This window comes from Podarcis bocagei, assembly GCF_964188305.1.
Source record: "Podarcis bocagei genome assembly, chromosome: 5".
NCBI classification, from domain to species: domain Eukaryota; kingdom Metazoa; phylum Chordata; class Lepidosauria; order Squamata; family Lacertidae; genus Podarcis; species Podarcis bocagei.
In genome coordinates, this window is record NC_138129.1 from 58,220,238 (window position 1) to 58,247,542 (window position 27,305).

At 41.3% G+C, this 27,305-nt stretch overlaps 2 protein-coding genes across 7 annotated transcripts in view; both read left to right on the plus strand.

The window, feature by feature from the left end:
• Nucleotides 1-1,794, plus strand: part of LOC308587227 (uncharacterized protein) — a 34,587-nt gene extending 32,793 nt beyond the window's left edge. For all 4 annotated transcript variants that reach the window (XM_081194619.1, XM_081194622.1, XM_081194620.1 and 1 more), the window contains one exon: nucleotides 298-1,794. In XM_081194619.1, coding sequence (XP_081050745.1) covers nucleotides 298-1,550 — 1,253 coding nt within the window. In that variant the 3' untranslated portion in view covers nucleotides 1,551-1,794. The remainder of the gene's footprint in view (nucleotides 1-297) is intronic.
• A 4,366-nt stretch (nucleotides 1,795-6,160) lies between these two features.
• Nucleotides 6,161-27,305, plus strand: part of RNF11 (ring finger protein 11) — a 29,659-nt gene continuing 8,514 nt past the window's right edge. For 2 of the 3 annotated variants that reach the window (XR_014007920.1, XM_081193260.1), the window contains exon 1: nucleotides 6,362-6,985. Coding sequence is in view for 2 of the 3 variants with exons in the window: in XM_081193260.1 (XP_081049386.1) it covers nucleotides 6,863-6,985 (123 nt within the window). In the remaining variant the exon portion in view is untranslated. Of the gene's footprint in view, nucleotides 6,248-6,361; nucleotides 6,986-27,305 lie in introns of those variants that run through there. The other variant, XM_081193261.1, reaches the window with a different exon arrangement.

A 27,305-nucleotide genomic window follows, 5' to 3' on the forward strand; every position in this document is an offset into this window, starting at 1 on the left:
TTTAACAAGCTCCCTCTAGAGGAGACAATTTCTATTTGTATCCATCTTTTGAAAGCAGGTCCAGCAAGAAAAAAAAATTACTTTCGTTTTTCAAGTATTTTGTTTCTTTTAAATGCAAAAGGCAACATTGGAATCAGTACAGTGGTGCCCCGCAAGACGAATGCCTCGCAAGACGGAAAACCCGCTAGACGAAAGGGTTTTCCGTTTTGGAGGTGCTTCGCAAAACAAATTTCCTATGGGCTTGCTTTTTTTTAAATCATGCACTTCTAATGAACAATGTGATCCTTTTCATTGCAGCTACTAAAACATGTTCCAAAGAGGAATTTGTTATTATGAAGGAAATATATGGCAGCTCTGATACAGAAGGCAGTTCAGAAATATCATGTAGAGGTTTGACTATAAGATCCAGAGCGATTGTGCTTCCGTCTCGGTCCAGTGACAGCATACAATCATTATTTGATGTACGTGATGAGGTCTCTTCCCAACAGTCCGTGACCATGGATAATAGTTCCAGCACTGTCCCCCCCAAAAATGACCTGGTTCCTGTTCCACAACAGCCAGATAATCAAGAGCAGAGTACCTCTAATGATGTGTCACCACAACTGAAGAAAACAACTATTTCAAAATCAAAATCCGACAATGATCTCACAATATCTAGTAAAGTATTGCAAGGAGTCCAGCCAGACCATTGTTTATATGATGTTAAAGAACCAAGTACCTCAAAGGATGTGACACTAAAGAAACCAACCATCTCAGAGCCAAAACCTGACAGTGCTATCACAGCGCGTACCAAAGCATCACAAACAGGCCAGACACAGGCAGTTCTGAAGTCAGAACCTGGCAATGCTACCACAGAGCCTTCCTCTACTGAAGCATCACAAACAGGCCAGACACAGGCAGTTCTGAAGTCAGAACCTGGCAATGCTACCACAGAGCCTTCCTCTACTGAAGCATCACAAACAGGCCAGACACAGGCAATTCTGAAGTCAGAACCTGGCAATGCTACCACAGAGCCTTCCTCTACTGAAGTATCACAAACAGGCCAGACACAGGCAATTCTGAAGTCAGAACCTGACAATGCTATCACAGGGCCTTCTTCTACTGAAGCATCACAAACAGGCCAGACACAGGCAATTCTGAAGTCAGAACCTGACAATGCTATCACAGGGCCTTTATCAACTGAAGTATCACAAGCAGGTCAGACACAGGCAATTTCTAACACAGGACTTGACAATGCTGTCATAGGGATTTTCTCCACTACAGTATCACAAGTAGACCAGGCACTGGCAATTTCAATGTCAGAAACTGACAGTGGTGTCATAGGGCTTTACTCTACCACGGTATCACAAGTAGACCAAGCAGTGATAATTTCGAAGCCAGTACTTGACAATGCTATCACAGGGCCCTTCTCCACTGAAATATCACAATCAGACCAGACGCAGAATATTTTAAAGTCAGAACCTGACAATGCTATCATACCACCTTCTTCTACGACAGTATCACAAGTGGACCAGCCATTGACCATGATTTCTACAGTGCAAAATCCATGATCGATATTTTACATCTTGGTGAATAATTTTAACTCTTCTCACAAATGTTGATGGTTCTGTTTGCCACTAAACAAATTCTTTGAATATGCTTACATGAAACATAGAGAAATTACAATCTGAGTTTTGTGACGAAAAAGCCGTTGAATAGTAGTAATGTGTCTTAAGATTTTTTTTAAAAAATGTATACGTACTGGGCAACATAAATTCTGAATTATTTTTCAGAAATTAAAACTGACTAAACATATTGGAAGTCATTTTAATTTAGGTGAGAGATGGCAGACATCTTTGTATTCAGGTTGTTGTGTGGACAGCATGTGGGAAAGGACCATAACTCAGTGGAAGAGCTTCCAGTGTTCCTAAAAAGGTAAAGGTAAAGGACCCCTGACAGTTAAGTCCAGTCACAAATGACTCTGGGGTTATGGCGCTCATCTCGCTTTACTGGCCAAGGGAGCTGGTGTTTGTCCACAGACAGTTTTTCCGGGTCATGTGGCCAGCATAACCAGAGCAGCGCACAGAAATGCTGTTTACCTTCCCGCCAGAGCAGTACCTATTTATCTACTTGCACTTTGGGTGTGCTTTTGAGCTGCTAGGTTGGCAGGAGCAGGGACCGAGCAACGGGAGCTCACCCCGTTGCGGGGATTCGAACCGCCGACCTTCCGATCGGCAAGCCCTAGGCTCCATGGTTTACACCACAGTACCACCTGCGTCCCTCCCAGTGTTCCTAGTATGGACATAATTTGGGTTTTCCCTTCTCAGATCAAGATAGAGATGGCTGTGAATAGGCAAATACTTATAGTGGCATAAATTAAATTTATTGTTTATTGATTTGTTCAGCAGAACAAATCCCATTTTCCTCTGGAGGAATGTTATTTAACAGAACATGTTTATGATTAAACCATTCAGATTTTAGTAGGAAAATCTAAAAATCACATAGCATTTATGAGAACTTAGACCGTTTCTGCTGTTTATAGCATTTCCATAAATTATTGCAATAATCCTTGCATGCAACAACCTTGCAAAGTAGGCCTAATTGCAGAGGGAGGTTCAAAATGTATCTACATGGTGCTTAGAGAATAACTTGCACCTAAATATTAGTGAGACAAAGGAGATGGTGTTGGACTTCCAGAAGAAGAGAGGGGAACCTGCCCCGTTGTATATCGGGGGGGGGGGCTGTGTGGAGAGAGTCTCCTCCTTTAAATTCCTGGGAATCTACCTTAGCGAGGACCTCACTTGGAAAATCAACATAACTCAGGTGGTCAGAAAGGCCCAACAGAAACTCCATTTCCTCAGGGTCCTGCGAAAGTAATATTAAACAACAGCTGATTAACTCCTTCTGCCGGTCCACAATAGAAAGTGTCCTTTCATATTGTATCGCAGTGTGGTATGCTGGCCTGATAGCCACGGACAGAAAGTCTCTACAGACGGTGGTGAATACAGCACATGATATCATGGGCTGTCCCTGGAGTCCGCTAGATGACATCGCAAGGGATCGTTGCCTTAGGAGAGCGAGAAAAATTCTCAGGGATGACTCACACCCCGGCCATCACCTCTTTAATCTTCTACCCTCGGGCAGGAGATATAGAAGTATAATCAGCCGTACCAACAGGCTAAAAAATAGCTTCTATCCATGGGCTGTTAGGCTGTTGAACGGAAAATAACATAGCGAAATTGACTTGCGAGGTGGTGTGTTGTTTGATAAGAGATGGAGTGTTTGTGGGGGGGGGAGGCTCATTTAATTTCATTGCACACAGGCTGTACAATGACAATAAAGGTATTGTTTTAGTATTGTCATATTGCAGATATGCTGAGAGAGAATAGTGACTTGCTTAAAGCTACCTAGGAAGTTCAAGGACACCAGGACGAGGCCATGAGACATGAACCAGTGGCATTCTGGTTCGAAACACACTCTGGTTCAAAACACAAATCATGATGGTACATCAACTTATGTGTGGCAGCAGTGGCCCAGTGGAAGTCTGGTGCTGGCAAATAATTGCTGCTGCTCCACTGGTTGCACATGGTCTGAGAACTTGATTTTTGCTTCAGTGCTTCTTTTCTCACTGTTTTGTGTGGGTTTTTTTGTCTCTTTCCCTTTCCTTGGTGAATCACAGATACCTGTGTATGATACTGTGCCATCTTTACCTGTGCTGTTCATTACACAGAATTTTCACAAGGTCACTGCGATACTTGTTGAATTTCAACAATTACTCATGTTTTTGAGTTAATATTTTTGTGGTCACCATGTTAAATTAACACAAAGGGGAAGAATATTGTGTTCCTACTGACTTTGGTAGGGTTGTGCATTCCATCTATGTTCTAACTTGTGGTGCAAAGTATTGTCAGTTTTGTTGTGCCAGCCTTCGTCCACAGTGCCATATCACAGTCATATGAAGTAATCAAATGGATTGCTGAAATCTTGCCCTCTCACAAGGGGAGTAGAAAATGTATATGTTCAGCTGGATAGGGGATCTGTGATCAGATGGAGGCATGTCAAGCCTCTTGCAGGGTAGACTTTTAATTCTTGGAGATTGCGGGGTTGATGGAGAGGGTGAGTAAGACAACACACAACAGCCCTAACAACCACCTTGGCCACAAACTAACAATGTTGAATCTCAGCATGGTGATCTCCCTTCATCCTGTGATCTCTGACAAATGAACAGGCCCCTTGTCTTTTGTCTCATCCTGTGATCTCTGATGAACGAACAGGCCCCTTGTTTTTTGTCACTTCTCAGACAGTGCCTTTCTTCTGGACAGTCAGTCTGAAACTTTGATGACATACTGCAGGAAAAATATGATTCCCTCCCTTCTCCTTAAAATTGCTTATAAATATATTTGACGGGGCTTAAGGTGGCCTTTTGCTATAGTCTCAGAATTGATTTATAAAGAGTAGACACAATTTTGAATTCCTGTCTTTTTACCACCTGGCTTATGGTAGTAGAAATATGGGTGGGTTATTTTTTAGCACTACATAACCTGTCCTTATTTTGCAGATGACTGGTACTAATACCTCCACTGAGATGACCAGCTTAAGTTTTTATGATGCTTTTTTCTATCTGGTCTCAAGCAGCCTACTTCCAAATCGAACTGAACTGAAGCCATTTTTGAAATCCTACTAGCAATAGTGAAGTGGATTGCCTCCCAGTTTCAAAGATAGTAGCCAGCCTGCTAAATGTCTATTAACACCTACTCCAGGGAATAGAGTTTTAGACTCTTCGGAAACCCACTGTGAATACTTTGCAAGGCACTTCAAGGCTAAAGTCACCTCTATAGCAATATTGATGCTATATCCACTGCAGTCTCCACTGAGGTGCAATGTCTGTTGCAGCATTATGGGATCAGTTTTGGTGGATGCAGCCTACCGGTGCAGATAAGGTGCTTAGGACAATGTGGCAGATGTGTCTTCTTGCCCCTTGCCCCCTTGCCTTGCTAGAACTTGCTGAAATGGTATAGCCAGATGAGTCCAGGGGTAAATCCATGTATCCTTGCAGGAGAGAGTGGTCCTGGCCATCCTGAAAGAGGCGGTGATCTGACCACTGGCTTGTGACAGTCCAGAGGCCTGGGCAAATAAGAATGTTTTTGCTTGGTGTTTAAAAACAGTGCTGCTGCTAGGCCTCCATAAACATTCCATAAACAGAGACCCTCTATTGAGAAGGCCTGTCCTTGTGTTCCCACCCTCTGCACCTCCCTCAGAGGGGGCACAAGAAGAAGGACCTCAGGTAAAGAACACAGGGTTCAGGTTGATTCATGTGAGAGAGGCTATCCTTCAGGTGCTGAGGTCGTGAGTCACATAAGGCTTTATAGGTCAAAACCACCTCTATCTCTGCTGAGTGGTGCACTTTAGGGATTCTAGGCATTTACCCAGGGTTTGTGTTTCCTTTGGGAATAAGACACAGTTGAGACTGGCATCTTTATGATATACGGTTTATTGGTACATATATACAACTTAAACCCAGATGAAGGGCTAATTTGTGAGAATTCACATTCCAAGCAGGTCTGGCCTTCGTAAGTGCAGCATTTGATTCAAAGAAGTGCAAAAAGGCTTGCTCTGTGTATCTCTTCTCCTGGCTGTCATTCCCAGATCACATGGAGTTCTGCCCCTCCTCCTCCTCCCTTACAGACTCAAGGACCTCCTTCAGCAACTCCTTCAACCTACAACAATATTAACAAAGCTGGAGAATAATTTCTGGTGTCTCACTTTTTTTTTTTGCTATAAACACTAGTGTTGTTTTTTAATAGATAATACAAAACGATTGTTGCTTCTTGGTTTTATGCTCGCCATTGCCAGTCTGAATTAGAATATGCACCCCACCTAACAACACAGTGGGAGAAAACAACGCTTGTCAGCGCAATGGGGAAGTAGCCAACATATTAACGCTGTCATCTCGAACATACTTATCCAGCAGCAAGTCTTTGGGGTTTCTCAGGAAGTATATACTGTACATAGAATCGGTTTCCCTACAGTTGCCCTGAATTAAAACGACGGTCTTAACGGAGAAAGGTTGCCAGCTGCTTCTTATTTGAGGGGATGCAACGTTACACCTTCCAGACAAAAGTGCTACAGCTGTGCCGGGGGGGGGGCTCCTTTTAGAACGAAACGCGTAATCTGACGGGAACTTAATACGGGAAGCATGTCGGGACAAAACGCCTCCTTTGGCGAAGGGAAAAAGCCGCTGGTTTCAACGCCGCCGCAGATCCTGAAGGTGCTTGTTTCTCCCTTTGGCTCGGAGAGGAAGGTGGGGGCCGGGCGTGCAGCGAGAGAAGCCGGGCCTGTAGACATCAGGGCGAGAGGAGGGAGGAGGGAGGGGAGGAGGAGGAGCTCCGGAGCGAGAGAGGCCTGCCTGACAAAAGCTCAGTGCGCAGAAGGCTGGTGACCAGGAAGAAGAACCGCGCTTGGGGCTGAGGGAGGAGACGGGCTCTGTGTATATACCTGGACGCCGCCGACGCCGATTCCCCTGCCTGTTCCCCCGCCGGAGGTCTAAGCAAGCCCCTTGCCGAGGCCCTAATGGCGGCCGAGGGCTAAGACCGATCTCCCTTCCCTTCCCAACCCCGCTGCCATTTCTCCGCCGGAGTGCGGCGAGGAAGAGGGGGAGGCGGGCGGGCGGGCAGGCAGGCAGGCAGGCAGGCAGCGGGTCCCTGGGGCGAGCCGACTCGGGGCTAAGCTGCTTATGCAGGCTGGCAGGCTGGCATGAGCTTCCTGAGCTGGGCTCCTGCTGCTGTTGCTGCTGAGGGGAGGCCGGAGGAAAGCCGTCGCCCGGAGCTGCCATTGCGTCTCTGAGGAGGAGGAGGAGGACACCCCCCACTTCCCTTTGGGGAAGATGGGGAATTGCCTGAAATCCCCCACCTCGGATGACATCTCCCTGCTGCACGAGTCCCAGTCGGACAGGGCCAGCTATGGGGATGGGACTGAGCCGGATCAGGAGCCGCCGCCGCCATATCAGGTACCGTGTGTTGGGGGGTGAGGAGAAGGGCAGGGGGAAAAACACAACAAACACAACAAATTGAGAGGAGGTCGGGGTCGCCGTGAGAACGGCTGCGCGTGTCAGACGGGCAATCCCGGGGCTGGGGTTGCGGGGTGGGGAAGGAGAGGAATTTAAAAGGTGGACGGGAAGGCTACAAAAAAAACCCCAAAACACAGGACAACCTGGTGGGGAAGAGACTTCATTTATTGATATTTGTGTGGATGTGCACAGTTTTGTTGGGGGTGGGGGTGTTTTGTTTTTTAAATGAAAATCCCTCATACTTGTGTCATTTATGCAACGGCTAGGAATCGATATTAACCAAAATACTTATACCTCATGAGTTGAATGTCAGAAATTGGGGGCCTCCCTTCTGCCCCCACCTTACCCACCCCCAGTGCTTATTCTACTCCTGAGGTTTGAAATTTGACAACTGTCCAGACCTCTCTCGAAGCTGAACCTCTTGCTTTCAGCCTGATGGGGGAGACTTTCTTTGTTTCTTCTGTGCCTCTCTTGTCTGATTTTCAGCGTTAAAATGCTGCTGTGTTTGTCTTTTAATATGCCGAGCTCCCTTTTTAAAAGGCAGATATATAGAAAACAGCTTTCAGAAGTGAGCTTGGAACACTGTACTGGGCAAAATATATATAACAGCAACAAAAATAAAACAGAACTACATCTTGGGTTGAATAAAACAGATTGTAGCCATTTCTACTTGGAAGCAAGCTCCAAATTTCAGCGGGGATTACCTCTGTGTAAGCATGTTTCACACCTAATTGATGACACTGTTTTTCTGGACCTGATAACTTAATTATGACATTTTAAAATTATGATTTCAGATATAGTCTCTTCATTTAGGCCACAGAACAGGGGTTCTAGTTTTTCAGCTTGTGCAGCTTCCTTTGTTTCTTCATGCGGTGACATCACTGTCTGGTGTTGTTCTTGTCTCATTACCTTGTTAAGGCGAAGACTGTACACACACACACACACACACACACACACACACACAGTATCTTTGTCTCAGTTTCTTTATTCTGCCATTCATTATATGCAAAAGCAGTAACTCCAATCATTAATTTTGAACTTTCTTATGGCAATAGATCCTATTTCTCCCAAGTGTGTCAGCAGGCCAGGGCAATGACATTTTCCTCCTGGGTGTTTTCTTATTCTCTTTCCCTTGTGTCCTCTCTGGTATGAATTTGCAAGTTTTAGAATTGGGATTATTAGCTTTTTATTGTTTTTCATTAATATTTTTGCTGATGTCAAAATATATGAAGAAATTTTAATCTGTACTGTATTTGCATTCATTTTATAACCAGAAAAACACACTTATTTATGTTTTGGAGAAACAATAAATTATTTTTGTCTCATTGATTTACATCTAACAGTGTATTAATCTAGATTTATTCCTTGGTATTAGAACAGCTGTAAACAGAATGAATTATTTTATGAATATATAAGGCTTGGATTCTAAGCAATTATATTTCCATATTTTATTTAAGATAAAGGAAGTATTGATTCTCCCCCTCCCCCCATCAGTTTATTTTTTACAGGATATGAGATGTTTTCTTAGCAAGCACTGAATCTTGAAATGTGACTTGCACCCTTATCTCAAACATAAGCCTGGTAAGCTTAGCACATTAAATCATAGTTAAAAACAAACAATGGTTTAATGTAAAAAAGCAAGGTGCACACGGCTCAAAAGTTCTCCCTTTGCTTGTCCGTTGCTGACCCATTGGAAAACAAGACAGTCTGGCTTGTTGTGACGTGTGAATCTTGGCTTACTTTACTTCTCAATTATGTGTTTGGGGAAAACAAACCACAAACCCATGTTCAGGCATCACAGCAAGCCAGAGAGTCACTTGTTTCCTGGTGATACAGCAGGAGTGGAGCCATGTTCAAAATTCCCCCGGAAATTTTTGCGCTTGGCTTTCGGCCACTTGCGACCAAGTGAAGATGCCTGGGCACCAGGATGGCGCCCAATATCTCCACCATCTGGCAGGCTGGTGCACAGCAGCGGGGCTTTTTGCTGCCATGCTATGGCGCAAGTCACCTGGTTCACACCATAGTGCTTCAGCGAAAGGGCAGTCTCTTCTTCTGCAAGCCAGCTGATTTGCGCAGTTGCGTAGCAGCAGAAGACTGCATCTTTTGTAGAGCATTATGTACCACTCCACATTTTTCCATCCGCGTGAGGCAGGGCTGGGGTCCTGCTACAAGTAGCAGTGCTGAGCCCAGCTCGGAGGCCAGCAGCTCGCTTGCCCGCTTGCCCCATCGCCTGATCCCTGTGGCAGGGCTGCACCGGGTCCCTGCTGCTCTCACTCCTCCTGCTTGCACAGCCTGTCTGCACTTGGGAAAGCCAAGACTTGGAGCTGTTCAAGCTGATGTTGGAGGTCCTGCAAAACTTTAACTCCTGATGTTTAGACAGGAGCAGTGAACAACACTATAGTTAACTGTTGTAGCTTGTCTTCACTTACCCCACCCCACTGCCCTGCTCAGTTGTGAAGAATATTCTTACGTTAAGAATGGTCCGAGTGACCATTAAGAAAAAGGGACAGGAATAGGCCAATATATATGTGGATCAAGTGACTTTTCTTCTTTAAGTTCTCAACTTAACTCAACTCCTAGTTCAAGGTTGTCATCTGCACTAGCCAGATGTTTAACTGATAATCAACCACAGTCAGTTCATCATTTGAAAAATAAGACTTTAGAGCCATCTTACCCCAAAATGGCAACTAGACATTCAATTTTGGCGACTGTAACCTTGATTAAAGGTGCCATTTGGTCCCTAGCTTATATATCTGTGTTTCAAACATTGGAGTGGAGCAAGAATTTTTAAAACATACTGCACATTCACATTAAACCATATTTTGTTTTGAACTATGGTTTTAATGTGACATGTAGACCAGGCCATTTGAACTCCCATTGAGTTCAATGAGATACATTTCCAACTGAAGTATGCATGCATATGATTGCAGCCTTGGTATTTTGGAATGAGGTTTGATAAAATGCTGCTCCTAAAAACACTAGCAGTCATCCAGTGAAGTTATATCTACACGTACAAGAGACTGTTCATTTGGCGTTTTTCATTTTTACCTTGGGTGCATGCATGTATCTGGCATGCACATTAATCAGGATCACATTCACAACTATCATGTTGCAAGGACTTACTTCCATGTATTTAATATCAGGGTGTAAAGTCATTCAAAATATTCAAATAATTCATAGTTAACAAAATTACAGGAAGTATTTAATTTATATCGGTCACCTACAGGTGTTTTAGATGATAATTATAGGTTGGCTCTGATGGATTGTGTGAATGATTCAAAAGAAGAGAATGCAGGGATGTTATAGAAGGATCACCAATATCTGAATCTTGTGCATAACTTTGCACACTTTTGGGAAATAGATGGCACTGAAAAAAGTGGGACTTTTTCTTTCTGAGTATTGCTATGCAAGGCTGCTTTTCCTATGCACAGTTACTTGGGTGTACTGTATATTCCATTGAACTCAGATTATCTCAATAAACATAAATAGGATTGGCTCTGCACAGTTGCAATTATGTGCACACTTATTTAGGATTTTGTCTAATTGAAGTCAGTGAAATTTACTTTTAGGTAAAGATGCATAAGTTAGAAGGCTGCAGTCTTAACATACTTACTAAAGCGTAAATATGATTGAACTCAGTGGATAGTTCTGAGTGAACATTCTTAAGCTGCAATTCTGTATCCACTTATCTCTACTACCCCTCCTTTATCCCCTCATATACCCCAATTATACACTGAATATATAGGTCATAAACTCTCACACTAATGGAACAGAAGGAGGTGAGGCAGGAAAGAGTTAATGTATTCTGTTACATACCACATTTAGCAACTGGCGGCAGAAAATATTTGTCTGCTACCATTTTATTTTGCTCATGTTTCCCATTATATCCCCCCCCCCCCGATTTGTAGTAATAATTGGTTAGCATATATTTCCACAACTATTATACTTCTTATATTTCATATCATTCTTAGTGGCAAATGTTTGTGTATATACAAAGGATATTTGTATATAACACTGGTGAATAAAGGAATACAGTAATTTACTACAGTTTCACGACAACAATATGTCTCTTACCTTTTCATTTGTCTATAAGGAAACAGTTTCCAACCAGTGCTTTTCTAAGCTAATTCCAAATTACTTATCTTTTTTTTAAAAAAAACTATTCTGATTGACTTGAACTTTTTCCTTTGAGGTTTGTGTGCATGCTTGTGTATTCACTGGGACGCGGGTGGCGCTGGGGGTAAAACCTCAGTGCCTAGGACTTGCCGGTCGTATGGTCGGCGGTTCGAATCCCCGCGGCGGAGTGAGCTCCCGGCTTTCGGTCCCAGCTCCTGCCCACCTAGCAGTTCGAAAGCACCCCTAAGTGCAAGTAGATAAATAGGTACCGCTTTATAGCGGGAAGGTAAACGGCGTTTCCGTGTGCTGCGTTGGTGCAGGCTCGCCAGAGCAGCTTTGTCACGCTGGCCACGTGACCCGGAAGTGTCTGCGGACAGCGCTGGCTCCCGGCCTCCTAAGTGAGATGAGCGCACAACCCTAGAGTTGGACACGACTGGCCCGTACAGGCAGGGGTACCTTTACCTTTTCTGTATTCACATGCACCACTTTGGTTTCCCCTCTTATTCACATTTATTTGGAAGTAATTTAAAGTTTCAAGTAAATGTGCTTAGAAAGAGTAATGATCCCAAAGGATTATTTTATGGTTCCTTTAAGTGCTAAGCAATTGTAAAGGAAATCATGTTTCTTAGCCTGATACAGATGGTTGTTTACTATTGCCTTGTGAGCCCTGTATGAATGGAAAGATGAGGCACAAATATTTTACTAAACTAATAAAAGTTATCCAACAACCTAGAAATAGTTTTTGATTAGTTTCAGGTGTAACAGTAAAGCTACATAAAGACTTGGGATGTTAAGGATTTTGAAGGAATTGGAAAAAGAACTCCTCCCATCATACTAAATGTTGGGATGAAGTATGATGACATGAGCTAGCTTGTATAGCGTGATTCCAAACCAAAATATCTCCTGGGACAATACTATAATAATGATATTTTGTCATGTCAGGTTCCTACTGAGTCATTGGAGATGATATGGGTATTGGGAAAAACTGAGAGTGGGAAATATAAGGCAGGAAGCTGAGTTGCTCTGCTTAAATCAAAGAAGTGTGCCTGACCTGCAAGGTCATATAATATCAGGCTTTGTCATGACCTGCTGTGGTCAAGCCTGTTGGCATTCAGGAACCTGTCTGGCTAGTTTTTTGCTGCTCCCCCTGTTGGCCAGAGTTAGGGCTCTTTTGTGGTGTCCCAGGTACACCTGTGCCTAGAAGCCACAACTATTGCTAGTGTGCTTTGCTGTGCTGCTTGAAATAGTTCTTTGTTGTGGCACAAATGGTGAATCCATTGTTAGAGCTAAGCTTGAAAACTATTAGAGCTATGGAGAAATGTGTTCAGTTGCTGTTGCAGACACTTTAATTTTGGCAAAGATATGAAAGTTGAGTTCGTATTGCTAGTTTCAACTTGAATATTTAAATACTTTTCCTTTAATTGAGTGTGTGTCTGTGTTTAATCCAACTATATGGTGAATACCTGAAGTAGTGTTGCTTTATCAAAATAGACTTTGAGATTTTATTTGACATAATTGATCTGCTGGATCTGGTTCATCTGATACTTTAACACTGGCTCTTAAACATAAGGAGCTTTTAATTAAATAGGCTATAATAACTGAAAACCAGAGTCACCAGTGCATATTTCATTATGAAGTGGATAATGTAGTTCAATCCTGTGCATGTTTCATTCAGAAGTATGTCCTAATTAGTACATTAAGCTAACTCAGTGTCCATGAGCATAAGATTGCAGCCTAAAAAACTGCCATCAACTCCTAGAAAAGCATTGCATTTCTAAAGAAAGGCATATATGCAGAACAATACTATACATGTTCATTCAGAAGGAAAACTATCGAGTTAAAGGGGTTTACTGCCAGGTAAGTGGGCATATGATTGCACTCATGGTGATGTTTGTTACAGCATTTCCAGCTGCAAAAAAATCTAAAGGCTGTATTGATTTATGCAAGTTCTAGAGAGATCAGGTCACGATTTTAAATATTTTTTTGTGAGCCTGTAATTTCTTTCCTGTTTTTGTTACAATACCTTTATGTATTATTCACTGTGTCATAACTAGGCTGTAGCCACCAGTACAAGGCTGACTTTAACAGCAAAAGCACATTTTCCCAAAACATAGAATGCCAACACTGATTCCTTTGGAGGTGCCATATCCATATTCAGGTTGGACTTGCAAACTTAATTTGTTAGCAAGGATCTCCCCTAATACTTATATCATTTCCTTTGTGTTTTTATACATACACAAAGGGATGTATTAGCACTAACTTTTACCCAGCACAATGTCCTGTTCCTAGGTTGGAAGTAGGGGTGAGTGGGACAGTAGAGGAACGCTCACATTTTTCATCCTCTAACAACTATTGTACAAAAGACATGAGGTAAAATACATTGGAAGTACTAAATAGAAATATCTACAAAAAGGAAAGGTTACCAGGTTGGGGTATCCTTGCAGGTGTTCCTACTTATTTGAAAGACTTACATGAGGTAATTCCTTTGAGTGATATAGTAAAACTGCATTCTCCTAATGTGGCAATATGGTGCTGCTGTAACAAAGAAATAGTGCAGTTTGTCTTTCCTCACCAACGAGGTCACAGGCACCATCCAGTAAGTCCCTCTTCACACTTGTGCAACTATCACTTCTTATTGTAATAGACATTCTAGGAACAATACTGTTTGTTCTTGGAAGCACATTGTTCTAACCAAGTAACATGATACAATTTTATCAAGTGGTGCTGTGGATGCTGTAACAGCTGGGCCTTCGCTTTAACCCTTTCTGCACTACAGCACCCCCCTCCCTTTGAATGCTGTACATCACTTTGGCTATACAGTGGTACCTCGGGTTACATACGCTTCAGGTTACAGACTCTGCTAACCCAGAAATAGTACCTCGGGTTAAGAACTTTGCTTCAGGATGAGAACAGAAATCTCATGGCAGCGGCGCAGCAGCAGTGGGAGGCCCCATTAGCTAAAGTGGTGCTTCATGTTAAGAACAGTTTCAGGTTAAGAATGGACCTCCGGAACGAATTAAGTATGTAACCAGAGGTACCACTGTAATCCTTTGGTTATAAACCCCATTGTACTCAGTGGACTTGCATCTGAGTAGTTGTTAGTAGGTGAGGTAGGGTAACATTTCAGACAAATGCCATTTGTCCCAGTAAGGGCCATTCAGGGTGATTGTTTCATGAAATTCCTTTTGATCATACTAAATTTATGAACTCTGAGTAGAAGAACAACTGTCATTTAGAAACTAGTTTATTTTATATTTGGCAGTTTAATCAAGCTTTTGTTGTTTCCAGCTCCACTTTTAGCGTTCAACTTTCTGAGGTTTGAAGCTTTCTGATGTCATAAAAGTTCAATTTCTGCAGCTGTTCCAGCTCAATAACTTCATGGCTTAGTAATGGGAAAAGTCACATTCCAGTGAACTTGATTGGACCCAGCATTTATATACATAAAGTTCTCCCTCTCTTGCCAACTGAAAAGAGCATCCCTAAGGGTTCGGGCCTGTTCTTAGAGGGAGGTTAGAGAGCCTTATGTAAAACTGCCCTTACCCATTCATAATGTTCAGAGAATTGTAGTCATAAAGTATATCTGTTAAATGCCAGGTGTGTATGTGTGAGACTGTATGGTAGATTTCAATAGGAAAAATTTAAAAATAAAGATGAAATAGTGGAAACTTATTAGCCACCTTTGTCTTTATTTACTTTTTTTAGTGTATTTGTGCAATGTTGGGGCATCTCACTTGGATGCTACAAAGTAGGTTAATGGGACAAATCAAGCCAATCAGTTATGTTAAAGTAAGCTGCCACTGCTTTTTAGGGGGGAAAGCCCCTCCCATTATTTTTCAAGGCAGACTTTCAAAATCCTGATTCGGTATTGTTCTCTTGTTAATTATATGTTCTTTGCTCGTGCTCTATTTACACTGAAGATCTATAGCAGTTCTTCAGGAGTAGTTTATTTATTCTAAATATTTATATCACTTTTTACTTCAAAATTTTAGGGCTCTAGAAATCTGGATGTCGCTGGACTACAATTACCATCATCCCTGGCCATTGGCCATGGTGGCTGGGGCTGATGGGAATTGTAGTTCAGCAAAATATCTGGAGGGCCAACAACTCCCAACCCCTGCAATAATCCCATCAAGAGGTTACCAGGAGAAAGTTCCATTATTTCTTGTGTCCTGAACAGTACTGGATGTGAGTGAATATGAGTGAATAACCATTTAACAAGCTGGTTTTTTTGTCTGTATTCTCTTTTATCACCCTGCCAGCTGGTGAGGAGAATCTTGCCATTCCTCTGCTTTCCTAGATTTATGGTTGGGTTCAGAGGTGTGACAAGATTCCTCACTACTTCGCAGGACAATACAAATGACAATACAACAGCTGGACAGCTAAGTTGGTTAGAGCGTGGTGCTGATAATGCCAAGGTTTAAGGTTCGATGCCCGTAAGGGATAGCTGCAGATTCCTGCATTGCAGGGAGTTGGACTAGATAATCCTCAGGGTCCCTTTCAACTTATGATTCTATGACCATCTTATAAAGTGGTTACATGCACACCTCGGTAGAGTATCACTTGCCTAATGGTTGTCTTTGTTCACCCTTTGTATGAGATAGAAGTGGGCAAGCTCTTTCTGGCTTCTTCATAGGAAGAGGGATTTTCAGTTCCTTCAGGGTTCCACTCCTTCCTTAGCTGCAAGTCAGCTCTTTTGACTGTTCTCACACTTTCACTGTGTGGTATGACATTGGCAGTAAATACAAGCTTTCCAGTAACCATGTGCTGCAAAAGGACATTACTTTTGGAGTATGATCCTGAAAGGTAAAAATACTAATATTTGAAATTGTATTTATTTATAATATTTATATAAAGGTAAAGGGACCCCTGACCATTAGGTCGAGTCATGGCCGACTCTGGGGTTGCAGCGCTCATCTTGCTTTATTGGCCGAGGGAGCCGGTGTACAGCTTCTGGGTCATGTGGCCAGCATGACTAAGCCGCTTCTGGCGAACCAGAGCAGCGCACGGAAACGCAGTTTACCTTCCCGCTGGAGCAGTACCTATTTATCTACTTGCACTTTGACGTGCTTTTGAACTGCTAGGTTGGCAGGAGCAGGCACCAAGCAATGGGAGCTCACCCCGTCATGGGGATTCGAACTGCTGGCCTTCTGATCGGCAAGTCCTAGGCTCTGTGGTTTAACCCACAGCGCCACCCGCATCCCTATTTATATAATCACCAATAATTAAGCATCTCTGGGCAGTTTACAGTAAGTGTGTCATCAGGACTTCATATGTTGGTGAAAGATTATTTAGAGGGTGTTTGCATCTGTTTTGATGTATGTAAGCGGGTGATAAACTCACGAGACATCGATGGTTACAATAACGTCATTCATTTCTGTCATGGGACTCGGCTGTGTTTCCTTCTCTTCTCAAAACTGTCATTTATTACAGTAGATTTGTTTCCACAGCAACAGGCTTTGGTAAATAGTGGAGTGCTCGAAAGGGTTGGGCTTGGGTGGGGGAGTGGGAGCTTTGCTGTGTTTTCAAAATGCTTAAGTCACATTGTGCTTTTACGATGCTCAGTTTTGCTTTATCACTTATAGAACTTGTGTCTGCTTTCACAGCAAATGATTTATACTGATCATAAATGTAATTCTATTCTAGGGAAGATACAGCAGAAAATGCTTAATTCCGAGTCTCTAGCTATGGAGAGCACACTCCAGCTGTATTTGTGCATGGAAGACAGAATGCAGTGATCTCCATGCATGCAGAGAGACATGCCATGTGCCAGGTTTGCACACTGCCTGTATCTGCATTCAGTCCCTGAGGACTCTTGGAGCATAAAAACTATGTCATATGATTGCCATTCCAGTATTATTTTATAAATGAGCTAAACCAAATGTCTTACAAACCTAATTTGGTTTGTGGGCTCTTCAGATTTCATTGTCTGTGTCATCACTTACATTCAGAGGTGCTCGAGTGCTTCAGAAAACTTACTTAGTGTCATGCTCATCCCTGTTTATCATAGTGTCAGCATAGCTCAAGGACTAAGAAAACTGTAGAGTTTAGAGTAGCAGTTGTTTTTTTAAGAGAATTTAGCATCCTGGTCCTTACCTCTAACATGTTTAATTGAGTTTATGAATTTAAATGCTGCCCTTCAATTTGAAAACAGTTCCAGTATTTATTTTCTTTAATAGGGTGATAGCCTGCTTTAAAGCGCTGGTGTCCCAACATACCCATGGTAAAATGAGGGGAAAACAAAGGTTATTAATGATTTTATTTTGTATGGCTGTTCCAGGTAGAGTTTATTAATCCACTTTGATGCTGAATTGCTGTAAGAAACTGTAATCTACTCAGCTATTCTATCGTAATCTCTTATATAGGGACAATGAATTTACAGCAGAAGTGATACTGTTGTTTGACTGAACTTCAAAAATCTCATTATGTTTCAACAAGATGTATTGGCTGAACTCCAACTTTGGTAGCACAACTGTATTCTGGCTAACTACATTCTCCTTGTAGTTTAATACAGAACAGCTATTCTCAGTCACTCCTCTATTTAAGCTAAGATATCTAAAATGACAAGCTGCCAAATTGCAGGATTGATACTGTGCCAAAATGCCTGCAACAAGATAGTTGACTAAGACTGTAGTCACCAAACTACGTCTTCCAGAGTCATGTTGGAACTAATAGGACTAACTGTGGGATAAGTGGAACCACAATTCAGACAGTTGTGCCATCAGGGAACGATTTTGGGGAAGAAGTCCAGGGTCTCACTCAGATAAATGAATAGGGCTGGTTTACTGCATTTTGAAGTAATACGCAGTGCCTGCTAAATGGGGGAGCTGCAATTGACAATAGAGCCAGTGTTGAGCACCCTATGGTATGATTAGTTATTTTGCTGCTTATTAGTGTAAGTTGCCCTGTGCTCCTAAGGAAGAAAGGGCAGGGTAAAAATCTTATAAATAATTAACACATAAATTTGTATAAGATGAACTGGTTTTTGGTTTGGGGTTTAATAGCCCCATTATACTCGTTCTCTAGCAGCCATAACATAACAGCATTGTTTGAAATATACTATATAACTCTCATTGCCAAGATATAGAGCTCTTTTTGTACACACTAGGACATTGACTAATCTTAACAAGTAGTCCCAAGCCAACAAGCCCCTATATGTATACAAAGAAATTTAAACAGCACCATGTACTCTGTGGTGCAGGATGCTCTGTTGTTTAGAAAAACATGAGCAAAAGTTACACCTTTGTGAGCAAAACTTCCCCTTGCATTTCTCTGATCAGTTGGTGCAAACATGGAACAACCATGGAAGGAAGGGCAGCATTTCACACTGGGAAGAGATAGATTGTGAATATTCCTAAGGCTGATTCTAAATATGCAAGCTATGGTTGTAGGGTACCAGCACCACATCTGTGCTAGGCTGAGTAGCCAGCATAGCAATATTGGTATATTGTCTTACTTCTGGGTATTAATGAGTGTGAGGTTTTTAGTACGGTAATTGTCTGTAATGCAATTTCATATTGCATTGTGGTGGTCTGTTTAAATTGTGTCCAATACTTTGTCTTGAAACTGGCGTAACACTTTGTATCTTCTGCCTCCAAGCTGATGTCACATAGAGTTTCTTTCATGTTTTATTGCAGGCATGAGATGACTTGCTCAAGTTACTTCCATATCACCATTTTTTAATTAGTACAAGTCACTGATTCGTGAACTCAATAACACTGGAATTCTTTTGAGACTTTCTGAATCTATATATGTGTATATACAAGAGTCACAGAACTGACATTTGACAGTCATCCCATATGTGAAAAATAATACAGGAAGTAACTCTTGGTGGGTGTTGTTTTTTTTTTAAAAAAGAGTAAGAGTGCTTTTTTATTTATTTTTATTTTTCATTTCATTTCTTTAGCACATTTCTTTATAAGTTTCAAAATAATACAAAGGAGGCCATGTACAGTATGCACATTTAACACAGCAAAGTTAACAAAAAAAATTAAACATAACAAAAGAAAACATTACTAAAGGAAGTTCAATAAACTGCACATTTGAAACAGCATAGCTGGCAAGAGAACAAAATATCTTAAACATACAGCATATATATTTCTGCTGTTACTGCCAATAGTGGCTCAGGCTTGATGACCTTGGTCTCCACTAAGACAGCCAGTATTCGTCTCTCCAGCAGCATCAGCCTTTGTAAGTGGAGTCAGTCAGGACCCTGCTTTCCCAGGCCCATAAAGGAGCAGATCTTCCAGGACTCACAGCCAAGATTTATTGACATTACAGCAATTAATAAATGAAAATCACAAGCCTGTGGTTCATAGGTATGGTGGTCTTGTGTGTGTTGATCTGTGGTCTAACACATGGGTGATTCTGCAGTATTGTGGAGGTTGGTTTTATTTATTTAGTTTTTATTCCCTTCTGCCCTCATGATTGTAAGAGAAATGATAAGATTATTCTGCAGGGCTCCGTCGGTGGCGGATTTCTGAGATGCCTGCATTTTTCTAACTGATCTATGGGAAACATTACATAATACCCTGAGGATCTAACCAGGAACACCCAGCATTAGCTAGATTCTGGACCAGAATGAACAATCAGCTTTTTCAGTTGTTTTATGTTTCCTTTAGATAAAATTCCAGTTAGTGCTTTGTCAATGATATTTTCATAGTGCAGTATTACAGCAGCCTAAAATGAGTAATTCAGGCAATAAGGCAGTGGACTAGGAGTCAGGAGACTTGGGTTGTGATTTTAGAACTGCAGTGTCTTTCTTACGCGCATCTTGTCCAACAGCTTTGATGATAATTATTTTTTCTTAAACAATCATCCTCCAAAACTCAGTTTCAATAGCTTCATTTCTATGGTACTTTACTAAAATACAGAATCTGGTTAAGTGTATTTAAATGCACTGTGAAGGATATCAGGCTGCATTTATGTTGTTCCTCAGGTGGTACAGCTAGAGAGATACTGGCTAGCATTAAAATATTCTCGTGATAATTTTGGTTTACTTGTTAGGAAAAGTAGTGATCATAATTTGATCTCAGGTGTGCTAAACACTATCAAAATATAGGAGTGTTCATATAAAAAGCACCTTCTTTAACCAATCTACAGCAAACTAAAAATCTAGCATGCTTGATATTAAAGGAACATTGTGTGTATAAATAAACCTTTCTCAAATTTAGCAATATAATGTATTTGTATTTTGGAGGAAATGGTTTTGTTATGTTTTTTGCTAGCTTGCAATTGAGTCTTAATTTCTGAACTCAAAACAGTCGGCTTTCAAACCAGTGGGAGATCAGAGGCTGCGGTAGCCATTCTCCCATCAGAAATGTCATCAGTACTGGTGTTTGATCAAAACCTAAAGTTTGGAGTGAAATGCTCTATTTAGAACCTGAAAAAAGTCCTAATCCACCCAGTTTACAGTATGTTGGTTATATGCTAATATAGCTAGATACTTAACCCTTTGCATACAGCATATTGCTTTGCCCTATAAATACACAAAACAGTTCCCATACATTGACCTGATATTCCTTACAACAGCAGTGAAAGGTAGACTGGTCTTATATTTGAACCAGGAATTTCACAGTTCATGTTATTAACCATCCTAGCAGCTAAGAAAATATTTTCTTGAACATAGACAATCTGTGTTTTTAGAGTTGGTATCTCTGTCTCAGCAGACAATGGAAGAATGTCCCTTTGGGGGTGAAGTTAAACCATTGGAGAGTTACACAGCACCTGTTTTGGCTGTAGAGACATGTTTTGTTGCAGCTGGGGCAGATGAAGGTGTCTGGTTGTGCTGATGTAGGTGTACAATGGTTTTCCTTCTTTCTGCTGTCCTCTCATCAGTCATTCCTCCTTTGGTCACTGCAATGGATACACAACCTGATTATGTCTCCAGGCACAGCTTTTTTTTTTTTTTTTTAAATACCAATAACCAGTTGTTTGGAAGTTTTTTTTAAAAAAGTATTATCAACCACCTGAGTGAATATACTTCTTTCTTGCATGTGTCCTTAGTGCAAACATATATTCTGTATTAGAAGTGGTTGAGCTCTGAATGAGATCACTCTTGGACTTGTGCCCTAGAAACTGAAAATGCACAGTCACAGCAGGGATAAGCTTTGGGTTATCACAAAAAGGAATATAGTACAGGGGTACCTCGGGTTAAGAACTTAATTCATTCTGGAGGTCTGTTCTTAACCTGAAACTGTTCTTAACCTGAAGCAGCACTTTAGCTAATGGCGCCTCCTGCTGCCACCGCGCTGCCAAAGCACAATTTCTGTTCTCATCCTGAAGCACCATTTCTGGGTTAGCGGAGTCTGTAACCTGAAGCGTATGTAACCTGAAGCATATATAACCCGAGGTACCACTGTACATGCTTCCCATATCAGATACATTAGTGTAAACACATTTTATTCAACATACAAAGTGCTTTTTGGTTGCTGTTCAGCTGTTGCAATAAGCAAAACAAAAAAACAATTTTTGTAAGCTGTATGGTAAAATTGGAGTGTCTACTTCCCTCATCCCTGAGGGAAATTGTTATTGTAATTTGAGAGAAACATTTTACATCCCGTTTGGATTAGGGGATAAACTAGGGCACCTTGGTTGTGCAGAAAAGGGAATTTCAGCAGGCGTAACTTGCATGACTGCTGCTAAAGGTGCAGAAACCCTTCCCTCTTTTACATCTGGACAGTCCACTTTGGAGCCTTACCAATTAACAAGGTAATTGCTTTAATCAAGCAAGGTGTGGGGGGGTTTTTTGTATCTACTTTACTCTGTTTCTAGAGAACTAGAATGAACTCAATATGCAATGTTTTAGGGTAAATGGGGTCCATTTTGTGTAGCGCCATACAATACCATTTATTTGTCTTGTTTGGTCATTGATCCTCACAGAATGGATGGTGTCTTAGTTGCTGTTGCTGAGTCCTTCCAAGTAGGGGGCTCTGGTTATTTTAACAGTAGAAGTGTCAGCTCCAGATCTTGTTGCCATGGCCAGAGAGAGATGAGAGATTATACAAGCCTAAGGCTTATTCCAGTTTGTGCACATAATGCTAAACAATAGTAGTGTTGCAGCCAAAAAAGCCCCACCAAGATACCTTGCCAGTTTTAAAAGGGAAGAACTAGGAGGTTTGGTCTTACACACAAAACACTTAAGTAACTTTCACCTCCATCTTGGACAGAAGTTGAGTGATCTGGTTTAAATAAGAAAAGCAGAATTTTCCACAGGCACACATATCAGATGGTAACTCCTACAGTGTATAAAATAAAATAGTCCCAAGAACAAGGATGGAAATATTTGGACTAGGTTGGTGCTGAGAGTGAATTGTGCATGGATGTTGCCTGATTCCAAGTCAGAATATTTATCTAGTGAGCCAGTACTGCCTACTCTGACTGCAACTTTCTAGGGTCTCAGGCAAAGATCTTTCTACCTGAATATTTCAGTTGGATATGACAGATTGATCCTGGGAGCTTCTGCTTCCAAGGTATGTGCTCTATCATTTAAGCTATGGCCTCTCTCCAAATGTGATCCCTCACACATGGTTCCCTATTTATGCAGCTAGGCATTAATCTGCCAGAAATGCCCATCTGTTGATTAAGGTTAAATGAGTATGAGACATATGGCCAACCAGCATGGAGATGCTCAGTCTGTAAAATCCTAGGGATCGTATATATGCTCCACAAACAGAAACAATTTTCACATTAAAGTGAATTTGTAGGAAACTCAAATGGCAACATTTCTAAACTATCAACTGTCGTGGGGACATACTATACATAGATATTATATGCTGTTTCCCTGATTGCAATCTCCAAAAGCAAGGAATTCCTGCCAACTCCGATCTGAAGGGATGTAAGGGAGGGATTTGTTCATTTCATTGATTCTTTACTTTAAATTTGTGCAGTTTGTATATGTTGATTCTGTTTGTGCATCCCCAGTATCATCCAAAGAAGCTGATAAACTGTTGGTTGTAGAGCAACTTTGCAGAAATGTTGAAATAATGTACTTTTCTGTTCTGAAAGTAGTCTGATCATCAAGCCAGTTTTTTAAAAATGCATACTGTTAAGAAGGGGGTGGAATCATGGATCAAATCCAGGCTTTCTTGGAAAGATCTAGGCTTTCTTGGAAAGATCCAGGCTTTCTTGGAAAGATCCAGGCTTTCTAGAAATCAACATTCTAGATCCATTTCAAATGGGCTTAGGTCCGGTTTTGGCACAGGAACTGATTTGATCACCCTGTATGAAGACATCTATTGAGAGAGACAGGGAAATGTAGCGATGTTAATTCTCCTTGACCTCTCAGCAGCTTTTGACACCATCAAAGCACAGTTATTGGGTTTTTCCAAGCCAATTTGTTCTAGAGTCCCTGAATCAAGGTTGGCTAACTCTGTGATCCTTCAGATGTTGCTAGACTTCAACTCCCATTAGCCCAACCACTGATCAGCAATGATGGGAATTACTGCCCAACAACACCTGAATGTTCATAGGTTGGCCACTCTTGTCCCATGTTATGATACCTGGAAGGTAGATTTTATGCTTAGTAAGAGAGTTGTATTTGTATCTGAGGTTTCAGATATAGTTCTGTAAAAGTGAAAGACGATGATTAAATCTAAACAGTCAAGGAAGTAATGCCCCTCTAATATATTGCATGCAAGGGAACTGCAGTGGTTCCGTTCCTGCTTCTTGTTGCATACATACTTCTGCAGCGTGGTAGCATCTATCAAAACACTGGAATAGTCTGGGTGCCATTCTACTTAGGAAGCTGTTTATGTGAGGCAACTTTCTACACAGCTTAGCCAATTTTAACAATGTTGGCATAACCCTCACTCTTCACTGAAGTAGCTTCCAATGTGGAATGAGCTACTGGCTCCATTTCTCATAGTTACCATGTCACAAATATGGAGAAACAGCCTGTGGCCTGATTCATGTGCTACTTCGGCTGTTTGATTTGGCTTGTCCTCTCCTGCCTGAAGTGACACAAGCACTGGCTGATGGAAGAGTTGGGGGGTGGGGTGGAGGAGAGGAGCAAGCAAACAGCAGTAGTAAATAAACTATTAAGGAAGGAAATACTTTCTCCCGTCTACAGGGTAAAATGATGCCACTCTATCCCATTGGCTTTGTGGTAAAGCCAGTCCTGCCAGGCAGTGTTTAACTTGGCTGCTTTGCACAATATTTTGTATTGCCCAGGCAAGGCTGCTGTTAACAGGAATGGTTTCTTCAGTCCAAGAAGCAATCTCTATAAATCTACAGTTAATATGCAAGGCAGGTGGAAGCATGAATAGACTTCCATAGAAAGGCTGCTGGGATTTGGAAGGAAGCAGGGATTAAGCAGGGGCGACATCCATTGTTGTAGAATTGTTCATTGCCCCTTGGAAATGAGTTATTTTTGCAGCTTTCTCAAGACAAATGCTTTTGACTTCCAGACCAGGCTGTGCAACCTTTCTGCTGCCCTCGGCAAACACAGCACTTTCTCAATTTGCAGTGCTTAAAATTAACATTTTTTTCTAGTGTGTAAATCGTGACTTATTGGATTTTCAGGAGTAGCTTCTGATAACAATGAATTTTATGTAGACCCTTCCCTTCTTCCACTTCAAAACAAAACAACTTTCTAAGGATGCATTCAGACCAGCACTTCTGTTTATGCAACTGCTTCTGATACTCCACACCACATCCTGTGAATCTTATCGCTGTTTGCACTCTGTTTCCTGAATTTTTTATTCTCACAAAGCTTGTACCTCATTAAAGAGGTACAAGCTGGGGTTGTCCATGTGAAGCACCTTGGAGATTTGGATCTGAACTATACTGCTGCATGTACTTTTCCAATGAGGCTGAATATGGAACTTTTGCCAGATAAAATGAAATTTATCACACCTGGTAGGGACAGGAACCAAGTGAAGAGCAGCACTGATGAGCCACTAAACTCATCAGGCTGAACTGTACCCTAAGACATTATTCTGGAATGAGGGAGCATGCTGTGCAATAATTGAAGTGCAGAAATCAGTTGCATGTAACAAGGAGCTTTATGCTTCATTAAAATAATTATTATTTCTTGCTCTTCACTTAATTCTTTTTTGCCAGTTTCCAGAATCTTCATTGGATGGATGAATAGTCAGATTCCAGCCCCATTGTCTTGGAGTAATTTATATTTTTTTAATGCAGAAATTTAATGAAGTTTATTGTAGTTGTATGTTCGGAAAGATTGAGGGCACGAGGAGAAGAGGACGACAGAGGACGAGATGGTTGGACAGTGTTCTCGAAGCTACGAACATGAGTTTGACCAAGCTGCGGAAGACAGGAGTGCCTGGCGTGCTCTGGTCCATGGGGTCACGAAGAGTCAGACACGACTAAACAACAACAAATGCATTCAGCAGTCAGCAATACAAACAAAATAGATTTTATTATTTTTTACCTTTTAAAGATTAGCTATGAGTTTAGTTTCTAGGAAGAGAAAAAAAGTATAGTCTCAAGGAATGGAAAGAATCACAATTATGTAAATAACAGAGACAGATAACTATCTACATAGAAATTTATTTGTGGCTTGGTGGTTTAGTGCAGGACCCTGTGTGAATCCAGCCACACATTTGAGATCAACAGACGTCCTCTTGCACATCCCTTTGCTTTGTGGGTTAGGGAAGTTATGCATGGTCAGGTATTTTCAGTAGTGGCACCTGCATTACTTGGTTCCCACTATCACTTAGCAGAAACTAACTGGTATATAATATTTAGTGGTATATAATATTTAGTATATAGTGGTATATAATATTTTATAAATAAATATGGGACAGAAGGTAAAGAAGGTAATGCTGTTTGAACACAGCAGCTTATGTAGGTTGATGTCTTCTTGCTTTTTTCTGAGTTTTGTTGCTTTTTTAGCCAATGCTGTAGCTGAATGCTGTTTATTGCATTCCAATTTATGTTTTATTGGTTTATGGATTTTTAGAGGATTGTAAACTGCTCTGGGGACTGTTATGATTGAAGGTGCAGGATGAAAGCTATTTAATAAAATAACTTTAGTCACATATAATATTGCAAGTTATAAATGATAATTTACAGGAAAATGCAGTAAGATTAGAGTTCAAAGCAGAGCCCTCAAAGTAATCTGTGAAGCTGGTATATCTGATTTATAGGCGAACTCAGTCTGAGGGTCCTCTTGTGGACCCCAGCCCCCTGAGGTCAGTCAGGTGGCAGCCAAAGGGGGCCCTTTCCTTGGAACTTTCTAAACACATTTGCTAGGTACCACCTTTGTTGAGAACAGATTCTCCTGTTCCCTCACACTTCATCTGCTTGTTTGTTGCTGTGGTTTGCCGTTCTTGAAAGATCATGTTCTAAGCAATCTTTTTTGTGGCTGCATTTATTGTGGCTAGGGGCCTCAAAAGCCAGCAGTGGTCTGGGCCTCCCCAGGCCTCTATTCAACCATCAACATTAGGTGGTTAGGGTTATGCTCACAGTTATGAAAATTGTAGAAAAAAGCTCTCAAATTGCAGTCTTTTATTTATAGTAGACAACAGCCACCCTAAGGAACTAGGTTTGGGTAAACAAAAGAAGGTAAAACAATATATCTTTTTAAAAATCAAGATTGGTATTTGGGTTTTCTTTGGTATAATATTGTACATCAATATGCCCAGGAAAATGTTTTTGTAATCATGATAGATGTTTTTAATGGTGGGGGTAAGAAAAATTACTACCCTTCAATTTTTATAAAGTTCACTATACAGTTTTTGTTTGTTTTTTAGCTATATCCCTATCCTGCCTTGCTCTGCTACATACCTAGTCTCCACAACAGAGCCCAAGAGTGGTATGTTTCAGGGCAAACTCCCTTCTAGTTTGTTTCCAGGTGTCAAGATTAGGCTCTCTCTGTCTTCTTGACTATGCTTTTGTGTTTTGATAGCATATACTTTCTTTCAATTTTAGTTACTGCATACAAGGGTTCAAGCTCATATGTCTTACAGGAGTAAAAAACAGAATTCTCTTCTCTGTTGTGGTCTAGAAGCTCCAATTCTAAATATCTGAAGCAGCTCAATGGGCCACAATCCAGCCTAGAATGGTCTCCTTGAGCCAACAAATTTTGAGCACACCAAAGTCAGTGCTATGATTTGTAACAGTCTGACAATCAGTATACCTATTTTTAACTAGTATTAGTGTCACAGCACAATATTGGTTGGTC